This window comes from Erithacus rubecula, assembly GCF_903797595.1.
Source record: "Erithacus rubecula genome assembly, chromosome: 14".
Classification (NCBI taxonomy): Eukaryota; Metazoa; Chordata; class Aves; order Passeriformes; family Muscicapidae; genus Erithacus; species Erithacus rubecula.
The window spans coordinates 11,285,944-11,302,989 of NC_136666.1; the positions used below are offsets into that span (position 1 = coordinate 11,285,944).

Genomic DNA, 17,046 nt, shown 5'->3' on the forward strand with positions numbered 1-17,046 from the left:
GCTTTCCAGGAGCACTGCTTTTGCAGGGCTATTTTCACCCTATTCATCCTAAATTTCTGTGGAACAGCTGGATCCTTTTCCTGCTGCTTAGATGGATCACTGGGATATTTGAATTAGAAATCATTTTGTATCATTCTGGTGAGGATATCTTTTTGTTTAGTGTTTGCTTTTGAAGAGGGAAGGAATTTCGTGTCTTTTTGTGTGTCATTAGGCTGCAAGTAGTATTGCAGTGTTGGAGGTGGTTTGGGTTGTTTGTTGACACTGAAAATCTTTGTGAAACAACATTTTCTCTGAGGCCAGTATTCACTGTTTATTCACTTGTATTTTATAGGTGCACAGTGCTAACATAAATATCAAACCAGAGCTGCATTAAATGATGTTACAGTAACAAATTAATATTAGTTGTTATGTGATTTGGGTTCCTATATCCAGTCTCTTGTGGATAGGGGAGAAGTGAGAGACTGGAATAGTATTTGCAGGGTAGTTATTTCCCTTTCTGTACTGTGGCAGGGAAAAGTTGTTCTCATCAACACATGCCACATCCCAGTAGCTATACTAGAGAAGAAGAGATTATTAAAACACCACTTTGCTCCTCTTCAATGTCATGCTGCTGGTGACCAGCCAGACTGTGCAGCAATGCTGTCTTTATAATGCCTTTCTCTGTACAGGGAGGTTTTCTGAGGTTTTCCCCCAAGCAGGTTCCTTGCTCAGTGCTCACATTGCACCACTGCAGTGCCCTGGGAAGTTCCTTCTCCTGTATTAATTGGGTCAGAATTTTTTGCATATTGCTCTACCTTCAAATGAGGGAAGTTATAATCCCAAAGCAGCACGAAGCTGAGAATTAAAGTACATACTTTAATGAGCTGGTCCATTGGCCTGTGGGATGTGCCTCTCCTGGGAGCTGAGTCCAGGGCTGGCAGCAGGAGGTGTGGAGAGAGCAAAGCACATCCCTGGGCGAGAGAACAAAGCAGCAGATATTGCTCTGAACTGGTTCTCTCCCCAAAGTTTTGATGTTGTGTCCCTCATACACCAGCTAGAATAATAAGCAACCCCCAAGAGATTTTTTCTCCTTGTTGTGTTAAGAAAACCTATTCCTTGTAGCCTTGTGTTGGCTTCATAGCAGTGAAGTGCAGATTTTATCCCCAGTTCCACTTGTTTTAGCAGCTCAGTATTTTGTGCATTCCTGAGTACTTATAAGAGACACTGCAAAAGAGAATAAATACAGACCCAGGGTTTCCTAGTGGATGTGTAAATTGACTCTTTTGAAGGAAATAAGTGATAATTTCATTGCACTGAATCAAATGCTGTGATTTAGGAAACAGATCCCATGTCCATTTCATCAGCTGTGTTCTGCCCCAGATTTTAAGAAATTTGAAAAATTTCACCTAATGTCTGCCATTTCTTAAAGATTGAAGAACTGGAGGAACAGTGCAATGAAATAAATAAAGAGAAGGAAAGAAATGCACAGTTGAGCAGACGTCTCCAAGAACTGGAAACAGAACTTCAGGACAAAGAGCTGGTAAGTGCTCTGAACACAGAAATGGCATTTTCAGGTTTGAGTGGGGCTGTCTGCCTCTCTCCTTGGGTGTAGATTTATGGAGTGGCTCACCTACCACCAGAAGCAGCCTGGTGTCTTGGGGTGTTGCCTGTTCATAGGTTTTCCATGCACAGTCCCTTGTTTGGTGGTGTTTCTCCATCCAAGTTTCATGATGTGTTATGTGCTGTGACTGCTCACTGTAATTTGGCAGGGGTTAGAAAAGGATGCTTTTATGTACACAGCACTTGTCCTTGTAGGAGAGCCAGGTACCCAGTGGTGCCCAGTGCAGACAGATGTGTGCTGAGAACAGATTCATTTGACTCGCCCCATGCTGAAATTTCCCATAGACATCAGGATTGCAGTTAAAAAGACATAATTTACAAAATAATTGGGCTTTTTTGTAGTAAGTCCTAGTTGTTTTATGGGGTTTTTTTGACTCATAGTTTGCAGCTTTGCTGGTTTATGGTCTCACTCTGATCTCAGGACTAATGCCAAGAGTGAGAAATTCAGATTTATCTAGAATACCCCAGTTTGTAATTTTTTACATTACAGGGTGTTAATTTTTCTGAGGAGGGTGATGGCTTGGAACCCCAGAACAGTGGGGAAAATAATGTCACAGTGACCAAATGCTCTGTGCTGGCTGAAGAGGAAAAGCAGTGCAATAAAGTTTGCCATGTGCCATTACAGCATCTCTGCTGGTGCTCTTAAAAGCAGTGCTGTTAAGGGGTTTTGTGGTGGTGCAAGGAAATAGTTTAGGGAGATGGATTTTGATGCACTGCCATGAATAGTGTTTTTCAGCCCTGTATTTCAAAGGAAAATGTAGTGCTGTCTTCCCAACCTTTCTGTGACAATAACATATATAACAACCCTTATTCTCTCCTAGAATTCTCCTCAAGATTCACGTTTTTACTGTACCAAATGAACCAGAAAATTGATTGACTCGTGAACTTTACAAGCCTGTCTTCCATGTAGTCTGAAAATACACTAACTTGTTTTAAATATTCATGCTTACATTAGCATCTTCTCGATTAGCTCTAAAGTACCCATGAGTAATCTCCCATGGTCTGGAATCCAATCCCACATGGAGTCTGCTCATGGCATTGCCATGCAAGAGAAGCTGCAGGTACCCTCCTCATGTAGGAGATGCTTGCCCAAGTGGTTCCTCTCCCAAATCCACATCTCTCTTGTTTTGAGACAAGAAAATGTCCAATGGAAAATGTCAAATGCTTTGCCCCAGTCCAAGTAGTCCAGGGATACACTCCTGCATTCTCTAGAGATCATCACCTACATGGGCAGCTTCTGGAGGAGGATCTTGCACTTTTTTTCCAAGTCAAGTTGTCTTAATTTCCAACAGAGACATTTCTATGTTGTTCTTTTCATTAACTCCCTTCATCAAGTCTGCTCACTTGGGTGGTGAGGCCAGAACCAAATGCAGATTTTGGGGAGGGGGTAGGTGGGGGTTCTCAGAGCTGTACCATGAGGAAAGCCCATTACACCTGTGTTCTGTAGTGATGTCTCTATATGTGCAGCTGGTAAAGCCACTGGCCTTGTATTTTTTTGCTGTCATACATCATTGAAATTGTCTAATTTGCTCTTTGCTACCATCTATAAATTGCTTGTAGCATTACAGCCATTCAGATTTCTCTGGTATTTAATACATCTTTTGCATAGGTCTATGGTTTAGGTTAAGATTTTATTAATATAATTCATGGAATTCATGCAAGAGATTGGATTACATTGCCTGTTTTAGAAATGCAAAGTAAAAAATACAGTGAAAAATGTATTCTTGTAGAAAATTAGCAATTTTGGAATGCAGGCAGGTTATTTTGATTATTTTCCATCCAAATACTGTGCCGAATACAATAAAATATGCAAAGCCATTTCATCTTTTCAAATTTCCATTATGTTTTAAATTGAAGCTTTCACTAATATTTTTCCTTTTATGTTTTCAAAGGAACTGGAAGAGCTCCGAAAGCAGGGTGAAATTATACCAGAGCTCATGTCAGAGTGTGAATCTGTATCTGAACAATTACAGGTACAGTTTAGCAGTGAAATTAGTTTCAAAATAGTTGGTACCTTTCCTTTACTCCTTTTTATCTCGTAGCTGTATGCATTTCTCTGTTCAGACTTCAGTGTTTCAAGGCAAAAGAGCTCCAGTTTGTAAAAACAAAAAATGCTAATTTCATGCTGAATACACAGTGCCATTCCCAGCACAGGAGTGATGAAATAGCTCATCAGCTTAGCTGCTCAGCACCAGGGGTAAAGTCACCTGAGGATGTGTCTGTGTGCTGTCATCCCTTTCCAGCAGCACTGGCATTGCCCCAGCCCTGCCCCAGCCTGCAGCTGTGTCTTGTGCAAAAGCAATAAATTAATACATGAAAAAAGAACAAAAATGACCAGTCTTATCAGTGGAATAAAATCCAATCAATAAATAAGCTATCACGCAAAGTAGAACTTTACAAAAATACCAATAAATCCCAAAGTGCTGAACAAAGCAAATTTATTCCTCAGAGAGTGTTTTCTAGGTTTGTTTTTCAAAGTTAAACCACCATAGATAATTCTGTATGTAGTTGATGTCATGGTATCTAATTCTGCAACTGTAGCAATGACAGAAATGTATGCACAGTGCACGATTTAAATCCAGCTGAATTTGAAGATATCAACCAAATGACAAAGTCTGATGCAAAGCATCTTTTCCAGTTAATCTGAGTCCTTTCCTGCGTGGGCATTTAATCTGACAAGCTCATGTCAGTTGCTCTCAGAGGTGCTTGTGTTAATCAGTTTACAGAAGTTGGAGCAAACTCTGACAGCCCAGCTGCCATTTGTTGCTGTAATCTGTGAAATGCTGCTCATCCTTCTTCTCTGTGATTCTTCTTATTGTCTCTTTTGTCTTTAAGGCTGCTGAGAAAAAGAACAAAGATCTTGAAGAGAAAGTCAGAACGCTAAGGACGGAAGTTGAAGAGAACAAACATAGGCAGACCAACCTTAAAACTGAATTAAAGAATTTTTTAGATGTACTAGATGGGAAGATAGATGAATTACATGATTTTCGACAAGGACTGTCTAAACTTGGGGTTGACAATTAGATGGCAATAGATCTTTTTTGTAATCTAGGGTCTGGATGTTTGATGTTTTGTTGATCCCAAATGTGTGTTTTACAAAATATAACTAGAATGTTCCACTTGTTTGCATTGGTTTTGTACATAGAGGCTGAAAATTTGCTGTGGGTTTTTTTTTGGTGGGTTTCTTCTTTTTGTTTGTTTGATTTTGGTTTTTTTTTTGTTTATTTACCAAACCAATTGTGCTGCTCACTGAATTCTGTTGAAATTAGAAACTTTCTATATTGCTGCTCTGGCTTTGTGGGGTTGGGAACAGGTAGAGGGTTCTGTCTCAGGAATCTGGAACTAGATCTACCTTAAAATGAATATGCAGTTAGTTGTTGCAGGGAAATTTATATCTTTCTTAAGGGCTGTTGCAACCATAGAAACAGAAAAGTCTTTTTCTTGTCTGGACTATCAGCACTCTTAGCAGAATTGACTTTATTCTGTGGTGGAGCAGAGAGATTAGCTGGAGCCCCTGCAGTTTGTCAAATGTGCCTGTGATGAGCTGCAGTCAGGAGAATCACTTCTCACAGCTACCAGTATCTTTAGGGACCATGCCAATCAGGCCTGATTCACCAAAAAAAAAAGAGCAGTGGATTTCAGATAACCTCTGGTAGAGGTTTCATGTGCTTGCCTGGACCCATACAGCACAAAGTCAACAATGCAGAAATGAGTTTCAGCTCTTGAGGTCATGTGTCTTACCAGTCGTGAGGACAGCTTCTCTTGCCTGGCAGCATCACCTCTCTCCTACCTTCAGTTTTGAACCCATATTGTTCCACCACTATGTGCATCTCTGAAAAATGCCCCCGAGTCTGGGGACCAGGTATTTATTTTTGAAAATTATGTGTTGCTGGTTTCTACAGGGCTTATGCCCCTGATTGTTGCTGATTGATTTCTGCAGCAGTGAGGAAGGAGACATGGGTCTGAAAAGCATCATGAGGTTACTGAAGGTGTTGCTCAGAAGCAAATTTCTGCCTAGGAGATTGGCAAGGTGATGGCAATGTGAAGTCAAAGGTCTTCCCTTTGATTTCTGCATTCTCTGGCAATAGGGTAGTCACCAAGTTATTAGATTGTACAAAAAAAAAAACCCTCAACCCAAGAGACAGACATGCTCTTTTATTCTTTAACTGGTTATTCAGCAGCTCTAAGAGTGTTTTGAGAAATGCAAGGTCATACCCTGGCCTTCAGTGAGAAGGAAGTTGTTTGTCACAGACAGGGGTGTCAAAAGTGCCAGAGAGGAGAATCCAGCCCAAGCTTTGCTCTTTCCCCTGAGACTTCCTTCAGCTTCTTCCTCTTCTTTCTCCATAATCTGTTTTCAGAGTGTTTACATGGGATCTTAATTAATTCAAGAAGGTACTTGTGTGTACATGACATTGTTATTGCTTGATTCAGATTACAGCTTGCTTAAGCACTGCATTAGTGCTTTCCAGCAAAATGGCCATTCTTTTCTTGGAATTTCAGGGCTTTTTTCTTTTTTTTGGCACATCTTGATTATTAAAGTGACCTTTAAAAGAAAGGTGGGTTGTAGATGAAATATGCATTGAATACTTTTTTGCAGATGAGTATATAATCCCCATGGTGGAGATAGAATCTGTCTGCAATTGTCCCTTGAATTTTCATTTAATCTATTACATTATCTTCATTACCTGTTTTTTAGAATGGACTTTGAAAATTTTTGCTTTTGCTCCTTTGAAACAATGGATGTACAGCTAGGACCTTTCATATCCATTATGACCATTTAAGTCTCTTTTTAAAAAATTGTTTTAGGCTGTTGATATTTGAAAATAAAAATAAAAGTCAGGTACATAGCACGTAGGCGTGTGAAAATTAGACTTTGCCAGCATGGAAGATTCAACAGTTGCATAATGTGGGGTTAGATCAGACTTCTCAAAATTGAAAATGACGTCAGAAACTGTGTGGTTGTGCACAAGTAGTCTCCATTTTTAGTCTTTTTATTTGATAGAAAGTCAGATATACACCATAATTTTGCAGGCAGCTCATCCTGCTTCTCTTTTCCTCCCATGCTGCTTTTTGGTCCCTGCATCAGCTGGAAAGCACTGGATAACACAATTAAGATCTGCAAGCAATACTGGCAGTCAGGGCCCTCATTCCTCACAGTGGTTCATTGCTTTTGCACCAAGGATCCTGCCCTATCTTCCTTTTCCTGCTGAGTAATCTTAGAAAATAGTAATCTTAGGGCTTCTCTCTTTGTTTTAACATAAATTATGTTTTTAACATGATGCTGGGTAAAAGGATGCAAAAGACTCTGTGAAAAAAAAATTACATTGTTTGGCTTAATCCAGATCTTTGTTTTTCACTTTAGTCAGGTCTAGCTCAGATCCAGTTCATTAGGAATGTATTAAGCCACTCTTAAATTGCAAGAGAAGTGTTTCCATGGGATTGCATTGATTAAACAGATGGAGTTTGTTGGTGGCACATTAAGCAGTGCATAGCTCTGACACAGGCAGTTGTTTCTGGGTGCTTTGTGCCCACCAGAGGAACAGTGGAGTGTCCTTAAAGAAATCCCTGCCCTGCCTCTTCTGTCTGCCCCAGGTGTATGTGTCACATATCTGCCATTGCTCTGAGGTTGTAGGGATGCCTGGACACAGCTTTATGCTGTGGAAGCTCTGTCCTTCAAGCCTCCAAGGGCTTGTTATAATTGCCTTCTTTCTTTTTCCTTCCCAGGAAGGAAAGTAAGAGAGCAAGTTGAGAGCTTCTGTGTATGATCATTAAACTTCCCAAAACATCATCTCTTTTAAGCTTTCCACCTCTTTCATTGTATTTTTCCTCTTCAAGAGAAAAAAAAGTATGGCAGTGCATGCTCTCAGGAGTGTTTGGGCATCAGCTGCAGCTGCCCTCTCCAGCCTGTCCCTGTCCCTGTCCCCAGCCCAGGGGACCGATGGTGTCACACACTGCTTGTTCCTTGGTGCTCTCTGGTGGCCCAGCACCACCCTGTGTGCCAAACTGAGAGCCTCACACTGCTCCCCTGAGACTCATCCCTGCACTGAAATGTCTCCTCTGTCCAGGTGGGAGCAGCAGGGCAGCCAGCCTTCCCCACCAAAATGCACACACCATCCTGTGGATGCACTGAGCATCCTTTTGTGCACAGTTGGAATTTCACCTGTCCCTGTGTTCCCTGAGGTCAGCTGGCAGACACCTGCTTAGGGATGGCCCTAAACACTGCCAGGGCTAAGAAATACTCCTCCCTGTCCAAGAGAGGATCTGCAGAGTCTGTCTTTATTTGTTTCACAGTGCTGTGCTAATCCTGGTTTCCTGTCAGCAATGCTTTGGTCAGCATTCCACTTGCACCTGCCTGAGCACAGCTGTACAGGGGGCTGTACCTCACCTTGGGTGGCTGAGTTCCCTTTCTGGACACCCTCCAAGTGGTTTTTATGGCAGGATCGCTCCTACCTCACCTTCATGAACTTTCATTAACAAAGGACCTGTGCTTGGTGCTTCCCATGTGGGTTTCTGTCAGCTGCACCACCACAGGTCCTGCCTCACTGCCCATCCTGGGAGCTCCAGCCAGAAAAATCTGTGCTGGGACACCAGGACAGAGAGTGTCTTACTGACCTCTGGTGAGACACTTCTTTGAGGTGATGCTAGAGCTGCTGAATAATGCTAGGGTTTGAGGGCTTTTGACAGAAATGAGAAATAAACAGGTATACCTTGCATCACAGAAAAGCAAAAGTGGCATAAAAATGGATAGAATAATTTTCAAGGGGAAAGAATATTCCATCAGATATTTTCTGTCACATTTTGGAAAAATACCTTAGTCTCATATTGGGAATAATTTCAAAATGAGAAAATGGAACTTTGTTGCACAGCTCAGAATAAAGAAGGTTAACCTTTTTGGGTTTTTATCATTTGGCTGGATCTTCCTTTGCCAATTTTGACTCAGCTTCACAAGTAGTTCTGTTTGGCCTAGAAGTGCATTTTCAGCAAATGCAGTACTTTGCAGTGCTCTGTCTACACCTAATTGGTGTCTCCTTTACTAAGTGGGCTCACTGGAAGAAAACTCTTTTCTTTGAGAAATTCAACACCACCTGTCATTGTCTGTACCTGAGCATTCAAAAGATGCACTTTCTAAAAACAATTTTACACTGGTGCATCTGTGGCCAGAAAACAAATGGTATTTAGACATTATCTTTTTTTTTCTGGACAAACACCTGACTTGGTTTTTCTGTGAGTGATTTAGGGAGACCAATTCTTTAAAGGTGCTGGGTGAGTTAAGGTGAGCTGGAAGGGTTTCTGCTGTCCCTGCCACTGCCATTGTCATACAGGGGTACCAGCCAAAGCACTGTGATGCTCTCACCTCCCCTGTCCAGTGATTGCTCATGGCTTGTTGGGCACAGGGAACACACATCCCACTGGCAGCAGAGCACAAATTGTCCATAAACTTCTACTCTATGCTGTTTATTTTTTTTCCCCAAGTGTTCATTTATTTTCCTTATTAATTTTTTGCCACCTTTAGCTGTGTCCTAAGTGACAGAAGGAAAATTCCCCATTATTGTCACCACCTTGCAGTGGTGGGAGTTTCTCAGCTGCAAGACCATGCTCTTCCTTGGGCTCTGCCAAAGAGTTATCTTTGCAGAACTCTTCAAGGCACCAGTGGCTTGTAAGGAAAATAGTGCTGTCTTCCTGAGCCTATGGATTAACAAGGATAAAACCCCTGTCAGGGTGAAATGCTTCACTCAACTTAATGTGTGCCCAATGCCAAATCTGAAGGGAGGAGGTGTGAGGGGAGGCAGCAGCAGCAGCAATTTTTTTTTTTTTTTTGGCCATTGTTTCAGCAGAGATTTCAGTGAAAGATGTGCTCTGCCCACGAGCTGTGGATGTGCTGAAGGGCTGGATGGCCACACTGATCCACCAGCTCACCCACCTTTGGGCAGTTCTGGGCTTGGCAAGCCTGTAAATATCAGAGTCCTCAGCATATCACAGGAGTGTGAGGGGTGGGAGGACAACATCCACACACAGAGCTGAGAGAGCATTGCAGCTCTGGCTGTGGTCAGACAATTCCAGTCAAAAACAGCAAGAGCTGTTCCTGTCCCACAGGACCCCAGCAGCACCAGGGACCTTGCAGAAGGACAGGTCCCAATTTTGGGAGGCTGAGGGGCAGCAAGGAGTCCCAGGCTGGGGCAGGGTGTGCTTGTGCACAGGATTTAGCAATGGTGAGACAAAAGGTTACTGTACAAGCAGCTGTGTGCCAGCAGAGCTGTACAGAGGCACGGGGTGAAGCACAGAGCCCTGCTGCCCACACAGCCTGGCCAGGGATGCTGTGCCTGCAGGAATGTCCCCAGGAGCTCAGCAGCCACTGGGCTCTCCATGGCAGTGCAAACCTGGCAGGAAGTTTGCACATCTAAACACCATTCTCGGCTGATGAGGTACCCCAAGTGAAACAGTCAGGAGTGAATGACAGATGTGATGAAGGTGCTTCCCAAAGGAGGGCTCTCCTCAGGCTGTGGGCAGAGCTGGTCCTGGCCAGGAGGGCTTTGCATGCATCCCTGGGGGGTGTTGGATGTCCAGCCTTTGATTTTATACTGTGTTTTGTGTTAGCTCTTCTTCTTCTTCTTTTTTTTTTTTTTAGCAGGTAGCCTGAACATACAGTCTTCAGATGAAGGTGCCTATACCTCCAAAAATTTTATATGCACATTTTGAAAGTTAGTTAATTTAATTTATTACCTAATACTAATGGTACATACAAGAAAGGCACTTGAGAAAAATCTGTCTGCTATTGTATTTTCGTTTGGGTTGGGTTTGTTTATTTTTTTAACACTGGTCAGCAATAATTATTTTAGCCATATACTAGCTAAAAAGACCGATATGTAAGATTTGTGAACTAAGCTTCTAAGTTTGCAGGATTTTGATTAATCTGGGTATGTGATGAGGAAGCTATGCTCAATAAAATAGTATTTTGCAGCATTTAGATGTTTTCATTTAATTGCCTAATAGTGATCATGAACATAATAGTCTATAAAGCTCATCATGAATGACAAACAAAGCACATTGTTTTTAACATGAATATATCCCTTGTAGTTGAAAGTTCTGAGAGTGTACTAGTGTGGTCTGCTATACCAAAATATTTAGATTATTATGAGATTTTAGTACTAAAGGTAAACATACACCCTGTTTTTACTGTTTCAAGTAAAGTTTAGTGAATGACAATTTGTTGATATACAACTGTGGGAAAACACTGCAGTGCTCTAAATGTATATTTTTATTTGGGTTTATTATATTTAGTATATGTTTCAATGAAAACTGAAGTGTTTACTACAGTTGGATCATTGTAAAAACATCTCTTACCTCATTTTGTCTGCTGTAAAAAAGTACTATCCTCTTTTTTTTTCTTTTTTTCAAATTGACCATAGACAGTCAATGTTACTATTTAGACTCCTAGTAGCAGTAAATGCTGGGTTTTATATCTATAAAATGAAAACTTGATTTTTTTCTTTATGAACTTATTATATAACTTTGTGATTTTTATCTGATTTTATTGTAACATAAAGTTGTTTTATGTAAAAATATATAGTTTAAGTAAAATCTCTTGTCTCATAGTCTTCATTACTTCAGAAAATTAATATGTTTGAGACTGCAAGTCTGAACTCAATGGAATGGTGTCCTTTCATCAGAAGAATGTGATTTTGGTGTATATGTATGGTATCATGGTATCATGATTTGGAACTCTTTTTTCAAGTTTTTTTCAGCTTTAAAATGTTTGTCTTGCTTCACTTTGTTCCCTTAGCCCGGTCAGAGGGGGTGCAGCATCAGCAGTACTTACATGACTGGAAAAGCAGAATTTATAAATAATTGGAGATGAAATTTTGGATTTACTGTTTGCTATTGTGAGGAAGCAGCTTTTTATTGCCCTGTTTGGGGTATGCTCAGGACTGAAAACCCTCCTGTGATCCTGTGACTGGTGGAACTGCCCCTGGTGACACAGCAGCACATCCTGGAGGAGCAGCACTGAGATCCACACACAGCACTCAGCACTGCTGTGCTCATCATACAGGAACAGAGTTTCTGTCTCTGCACCAGGCCAGGCTTCCCCAAAGGAAATAAGAGGGTTTGAGGATTGTTAAGTGGCTGCAGCTCATTGTGCCTTTGTTACTCTGGGCTACAAGGCTGCAAATGTCAGCTTTGGGGTGAGCAAGAAACTCATCTACCCCTGACCTTTAGTCAGAGCTTTTCTACCAGGAGCCATCAATAGCTCTGACAAGCAGTACAGCAAATTCTTGCCAGGGACTACAAACCAGTAGCTACAAAACCAGCTTATGTGCACTGCAGTAAATTGCATGTAAGAGTCTTTAATTCTTACTGAAGAACACTCCCATTTATCTATTTGGATTTGCATAATTATGTATGTTAGTACAGCAGAAGTATCTGTGAGTGCATCCCATCACCTACAATTAAGAGCAAACCTCATTCTGTTTCTGGCAAGCTGCTGGTCCCACAGAGGGCATTCCCACTCATCCATGTGAGCACTGCCCGTGGAGGTACCTGCTTGGCACAGCCACACCTGGCACTTCTGTGCCCTGTTTGCCTCATTAAGCCCAGGGTACATTTTTAGCATCAGAAGGTCTCTGGTTTGTGTGCAGGGCTGCTCCTTGCCAGCTGTTCTTAGTGCAAGTGCCCAGTGCTTCCAAAGGAAACAGCCTGGCCTGGGAGCTCTGAGTGATGCTGCCTGCAGGGATATCTGATTATGATGGCTGGGATCCCTTAATTTTCATGTTTCCTGTCAGAGAAGTTGGGAGCCTCCTCAATGGACTGTGTCCTTCCACAGTCACACATTAAAACCCATTTTAGCTGACTGAGCTGCTGGGCTGTGATGTGCCACCTCGGGATGCCTGGTGGAAACATGAGGTGAACTTTAAATCCAATGTTTGACTCTAAGTGGATGAACTAGCCTTTAATATTCCCTTCTTTTGGACACTTTGGATTCCTTAAACAGCATGGGAAAGGACAGGCCATAATTTCCTTTCTTTTGGAGGAAAACCCCAGCATGGCACCGTGGGGGAGGCCTGTAAAAAGGTACAGGATGAGATCCCTGAGCAGGAACAGGCTTGCTCTCTCCATAACATGTGTAGCTGGTGACTAGGTTGAACTTATATAAAATTCAACATTATTCAGTCCCACACACTTTTAATTTTCCATGCTTTTCATTTAAGGCATGTCTGCACCAACAAAGGAAGAAAGGAAGGTATGTTAATTATATATTATTAACTGTCTCCCCACTTCCTAGAAGACTTGAGCATTTTTTCAAATTCACTGCATACATTTTCTTTTATTTATTTTTTACTCCTAAAAAGTAGCCAAAATCCTGTATAAAATCTTAATTATTTACAATATTAAATATCCTTTACATAACCAGCATTGCCAACCAGAGCAGAAGAGCAGCATCAGTGAGACTAATACATAATGGGCTGTTCTCCTGAGAACAACTGAAATGTTAATGTTAAATATAAAAAGTGTCAGCAGCAGCTGAAAAAGCGAAGACAGGTGATGGCAGGAGCTCAGCCTGACCTGCAGTGGTGGTGCAGCCCTGCTTCAGCCACCAAACCCACTGGAGCAAAGTCCAACCATCCTTCAAAAACAAAAAAAATGCCCTGCCAGGTGCAGTGCCAGGTTTGATTTCAGCATGCAAGGCTAAAATTGGCCATGCAAAGGCTCATGAGGCAGCTTTGCTCTCTGTGCCAGAGCTGCCACACAGCTTTTGAATTTATCATTGGCAACAGCAGGGCAGCACTGCCATGGAGCTGCTCAGGCTGCAGAGATCTGAGACCTGGTGAATTTTAAAAGCATAGCTAACCTTTGCAAGGCAAACATTCTGATCCTCTTGCCATAATGCATGGCTAGGAGCATGTAACAGATCACTGCAGCCCAGTGGTGCTTAACTCTGACTGCTGCCTCTGTTCAAAGATACATCTTTGTGCCATGAAATTCCCTATGGGTCTCAAAACTTTTCCTGAACATTGAACATATTTTAATAACTTCAGAAATGTTAGATCTTCTCAGAAGCATTGTCTGCAATGAAATGATCTCTGGATGGAAAACTGCACCATGAAAATGGGAGATTTTTGTGAGCTGACATGAGGCCCAGCTTCTGGTTTTGAGGCTGTTCCAGTTGTGCAGGCACAGCAACAAGACACATCTTACTGAGTCAGTCCTGCTCTATTCTCCACCACAAAATGGATCTCTTCACAAACACCTATCCTCCTGTGTTTATGTGGTTGTATCCAGGGTCCCAGAGCTAAATCCCATGCAGCTTTCCAGGATCACACTTCTGTATTCATGGCTGGATGCTGCAGTCAGAACGAGGGCTTAAAACCCCTGAACAACATTTCTTGACTATGGTTTGCATTTAATTAATCAAGTTTATGAGCAGATACATCTATTGGCACATGAAACACGTTGGTTTGAGTATTTTTGTTTTCCTTCCATGTCCTCTCCATTCATTAGTACTGGCAGTCTATGAAAAAGAAATCTGTGGCTGCTGTAATCAAGAGAGATTGAGCTCTTGCTTTTCTCCTGACTTTTCATCATTGAATATGATTTGTTGCATATGCCCTGGATTGTGCTTAATGTATGCTGGCTGGAGGGAATTCAGACATTTGGGGAATTATAAATAATAGCAGCACTGGCAACCTTTCTGCATTATCATGTCACACTCAAACATATCAGCTTTCAAAGCTATTTACATTTAGTCTTTTGCCACTGATTTTCTTGCTACCATTATCAGTGGCTTTAATTTTTCTCTGGATGCAGGTTTGTAATGTTATTAGCCTGAAGACGAATGTTGCAAAACAGGATGCTGGAGCTCCCTGAAGAACAGAGACCTGGCTCTGAAACCTGAGAAATTGCAGTGATTCACTAATGCTGTGGAGGTCCCATGGTCACCAGCACAGTCATTTCAGTGGGTGGGGAATGGCTTTAGGACAGGGATGAGAGATGGAGGAATGATGCTTAAAGACCAGAAGGGAAAGAGCAGCCAGCCCTGCTCTCTGCAGCAGATCCTTGGTCACACAGGCAGAGAATTCCTTTTGGCAGGAGGTGCTGCTGGCTTCTCACCCCTGTGCCTGCTCACCCTGCTCACCCTGCTCACCCTGTATCTGCTCACCCTGTATCTGCTCACCCTGCTCACCCTGTATCTGCTCACCCTGTGTCTGCTCACCCTGTGTCTGCTCACCCTGCTCACCCTGTATCTGCTCACCCCTGTATCTGCTCACCCTGCTCATCCCTGTATCTGCTCACCCTGTATCTGCTCACCCTGTATCTGCTCACCCTGTATCTGCTCACCCTGCTCATCCCTGTATCTGCTCACCCTGTATCTGCTCACCCTGTATCTGCTCACCCTGCTCACCCTGTATCTGCTCACCCTGTATCTGCTCACCCTGCACACCCTGTATCTGCTCACCCTGTATCTGCACACCCTGTATCTGCTCACCCCGTATCTGCTCACCCTGTGTCTGCTCACCCTGTATCTGCTCACCCCGTATCTGCTCACCCTGTATCTGCTCACCCTGTATCTGCTCACCCTGCTCACCCTGTATCTGCTCACCCTGTATCTGCTCACCCTGTATCTGCTCACCCTGCACACCCTGTATCTGTTCACCCTGTATCTGCTCACCCCGTATCTGCTCACCCTGTATCTACTCACCCTGTATCTGCTCACCCCGTATCTGCTCACCCTGTATCTGCTCACCCTGTATCTGCTCATCCCTGTATCTGCTCATCCCTGTATCTGCTCACCCTGTATCTGCTCATCCCTGTATCTGCTCACCCTGTATCTGCTCATCCCTGTATCTGCTCACCCTGTATCTGCTCACCCTGCTCACCCTGCTCACCCTGTGTCTGCTCACCCTGCTCACTCCCAGGACTCCATCCATCGGAGGAGGGGATGGCTCTGCGCTCCCCCCCAGCCTGGGGAGCGTAGGCACTGGATCCTGTTTGCTGTCACCTCTGCTTCTCAGGAGGAGCCCGTGGGAAGGGCAGTGACTCACTGGCTGATGAATAAGGGATTCGAGCCCGTCTCCAGGAGTGGGACAGACTCATTTCCTCACCCCCAGTGTCTGCCGTGCCCACTGCCAAGGAGCCGACACACGGTCCCACGCTGCTGCTGGGGCTGGCAGCATTTCCACTCCTGCTGGGCGAGAACAGGCTGGGAACAGGGGTGGAGCAGAGGCTCAGAAAACCCTTTGCCAAGGCTCTGCAAAGATGCCAGCAGGATGATGTTTAGACTATTGCCTTGGGGTGGAAGGGAGCTGCAATTGTCTCTGTGACACTGAGAGCGAATAACAGATGCTCCAGTGGAGAGCCCAGGCTCCCAGGAGGACACGGATCTTCTCCCCCAGGCCTGTTCAGCCTTTCCCCAGGCTGTGTTGTGGGTCAGGGGTGCCTGTGACCCCTTTCTGCCAGAAAACCCCTGCTCAGAGCTGGCCCCAAGCCACAGCTCATGAACGGGATCACCTGCAGCTCCCTGGGAGGATGCTGCCCCCATCCTCGGCACTTTATGGGGATTTGGGGCAGAAGAGGGTTCTAGTGAAAAATTAACAAACATAGTTTTACTAAATATGTTTTCTAAGCAGTTTGTGGCTCACTCTTACTGCAAGAGCAAGGGCTTGCTAAAGATGGCTTGTTTTACAAAGCATTTTCACAAGTAGCTGGGCTGTTAATGTCACTGTTACCTGAGCAGATTTAATTGTGTTGCTTCTTGCTCTCAGCTTGGCGTGACATGCCGAGAATGAAAATCACATACCTTTTTGCCAGGAAAAAAATGCCATGTTCTGGAGCAGTGTTGAGTGTTCCCTCCAGGGATACATTCACATATTGTGCTGAGCAGTTTTTGCTGCCAAGGTTTGCTGTGGCATTTATTAAAAAATGCTTTCAATACCATTCACCTTTTATGACCACCATGGGTTTAGTTGAAATGATGTGTCCCTCTTTCCCACCAATATCACGTTGTTATTGCTGGCAGTACACAGATGTGCAAATACAGCTTTTGGAATGAAATCCATGCTTCTTGAGCGAGGGCATGCATAGCCTTGAGACCCATTTTCTCCAAAGGGTGCACACTCTTATCTTCCAACCATTTCACAGAGGAAGGCTGAAAAGAGAAGCATTTCCCAGCTTTTTGTTAGTTCTAATGAATGCCTTCATACTCACCCATTGTCCCTCTTCCTCCTGGTGTACATATAAATCTTTTTATTTTAGGGGATAAAAGAAAGAATTGATTGAAGGATGGATCATGAGTGCTGCCCTGAAAACCTTCACCACTTCAACCCTTCTATTCAGACCTATTCCAAGTCCCCACAGTCCCACAGGTGCATGATGTGACACACTTGCTCAAGCCCCTGCAAGTCTGGATCACTTCAAACTGTTCACACTCAGACTTGATTTGCTTGATTCAGTACC

The 17,046-nt window shown here is 43.3% G+C and overlaps 1 protein-coding gene across 5 annotated transcripts in view; it reads left to right on the forward strand.

Moving 5' to 3' along the window:
* HOMER2 (homer scaffold protein 2) overlaps window positions 1-4,718 on the forward strand; it is a 51,056-nt gene extending 46,338 nt beyond the window's left edge. For all 5 annotated transcript variants that reach the window (XM_079318171.1, XM_079318173.1, XM_079318169.1 and 2 more), the window contains 3 exons: window positions 1,409-1,519; window positions 3,492-3,572; window positions 4,435-4,718. In XM_079318171.1, the coding sequence (XP_079174297.1) occupies window positions 1,409-1,519; window positions 3,492-3,572; window positions 4,435-4,623 (381 nt within the window). In that variant the 3' untranslated portion in view covers window positions 4,624-4,718. The remainder of the gene's footprint in view (window positions 1-1,408; window positions 1,520-3,491; window positions 3,573-4,434) is intronic.
* The last annotated feature ends 12,328 nt before the right edge of the window (window positions 4,719-17,046 follow it).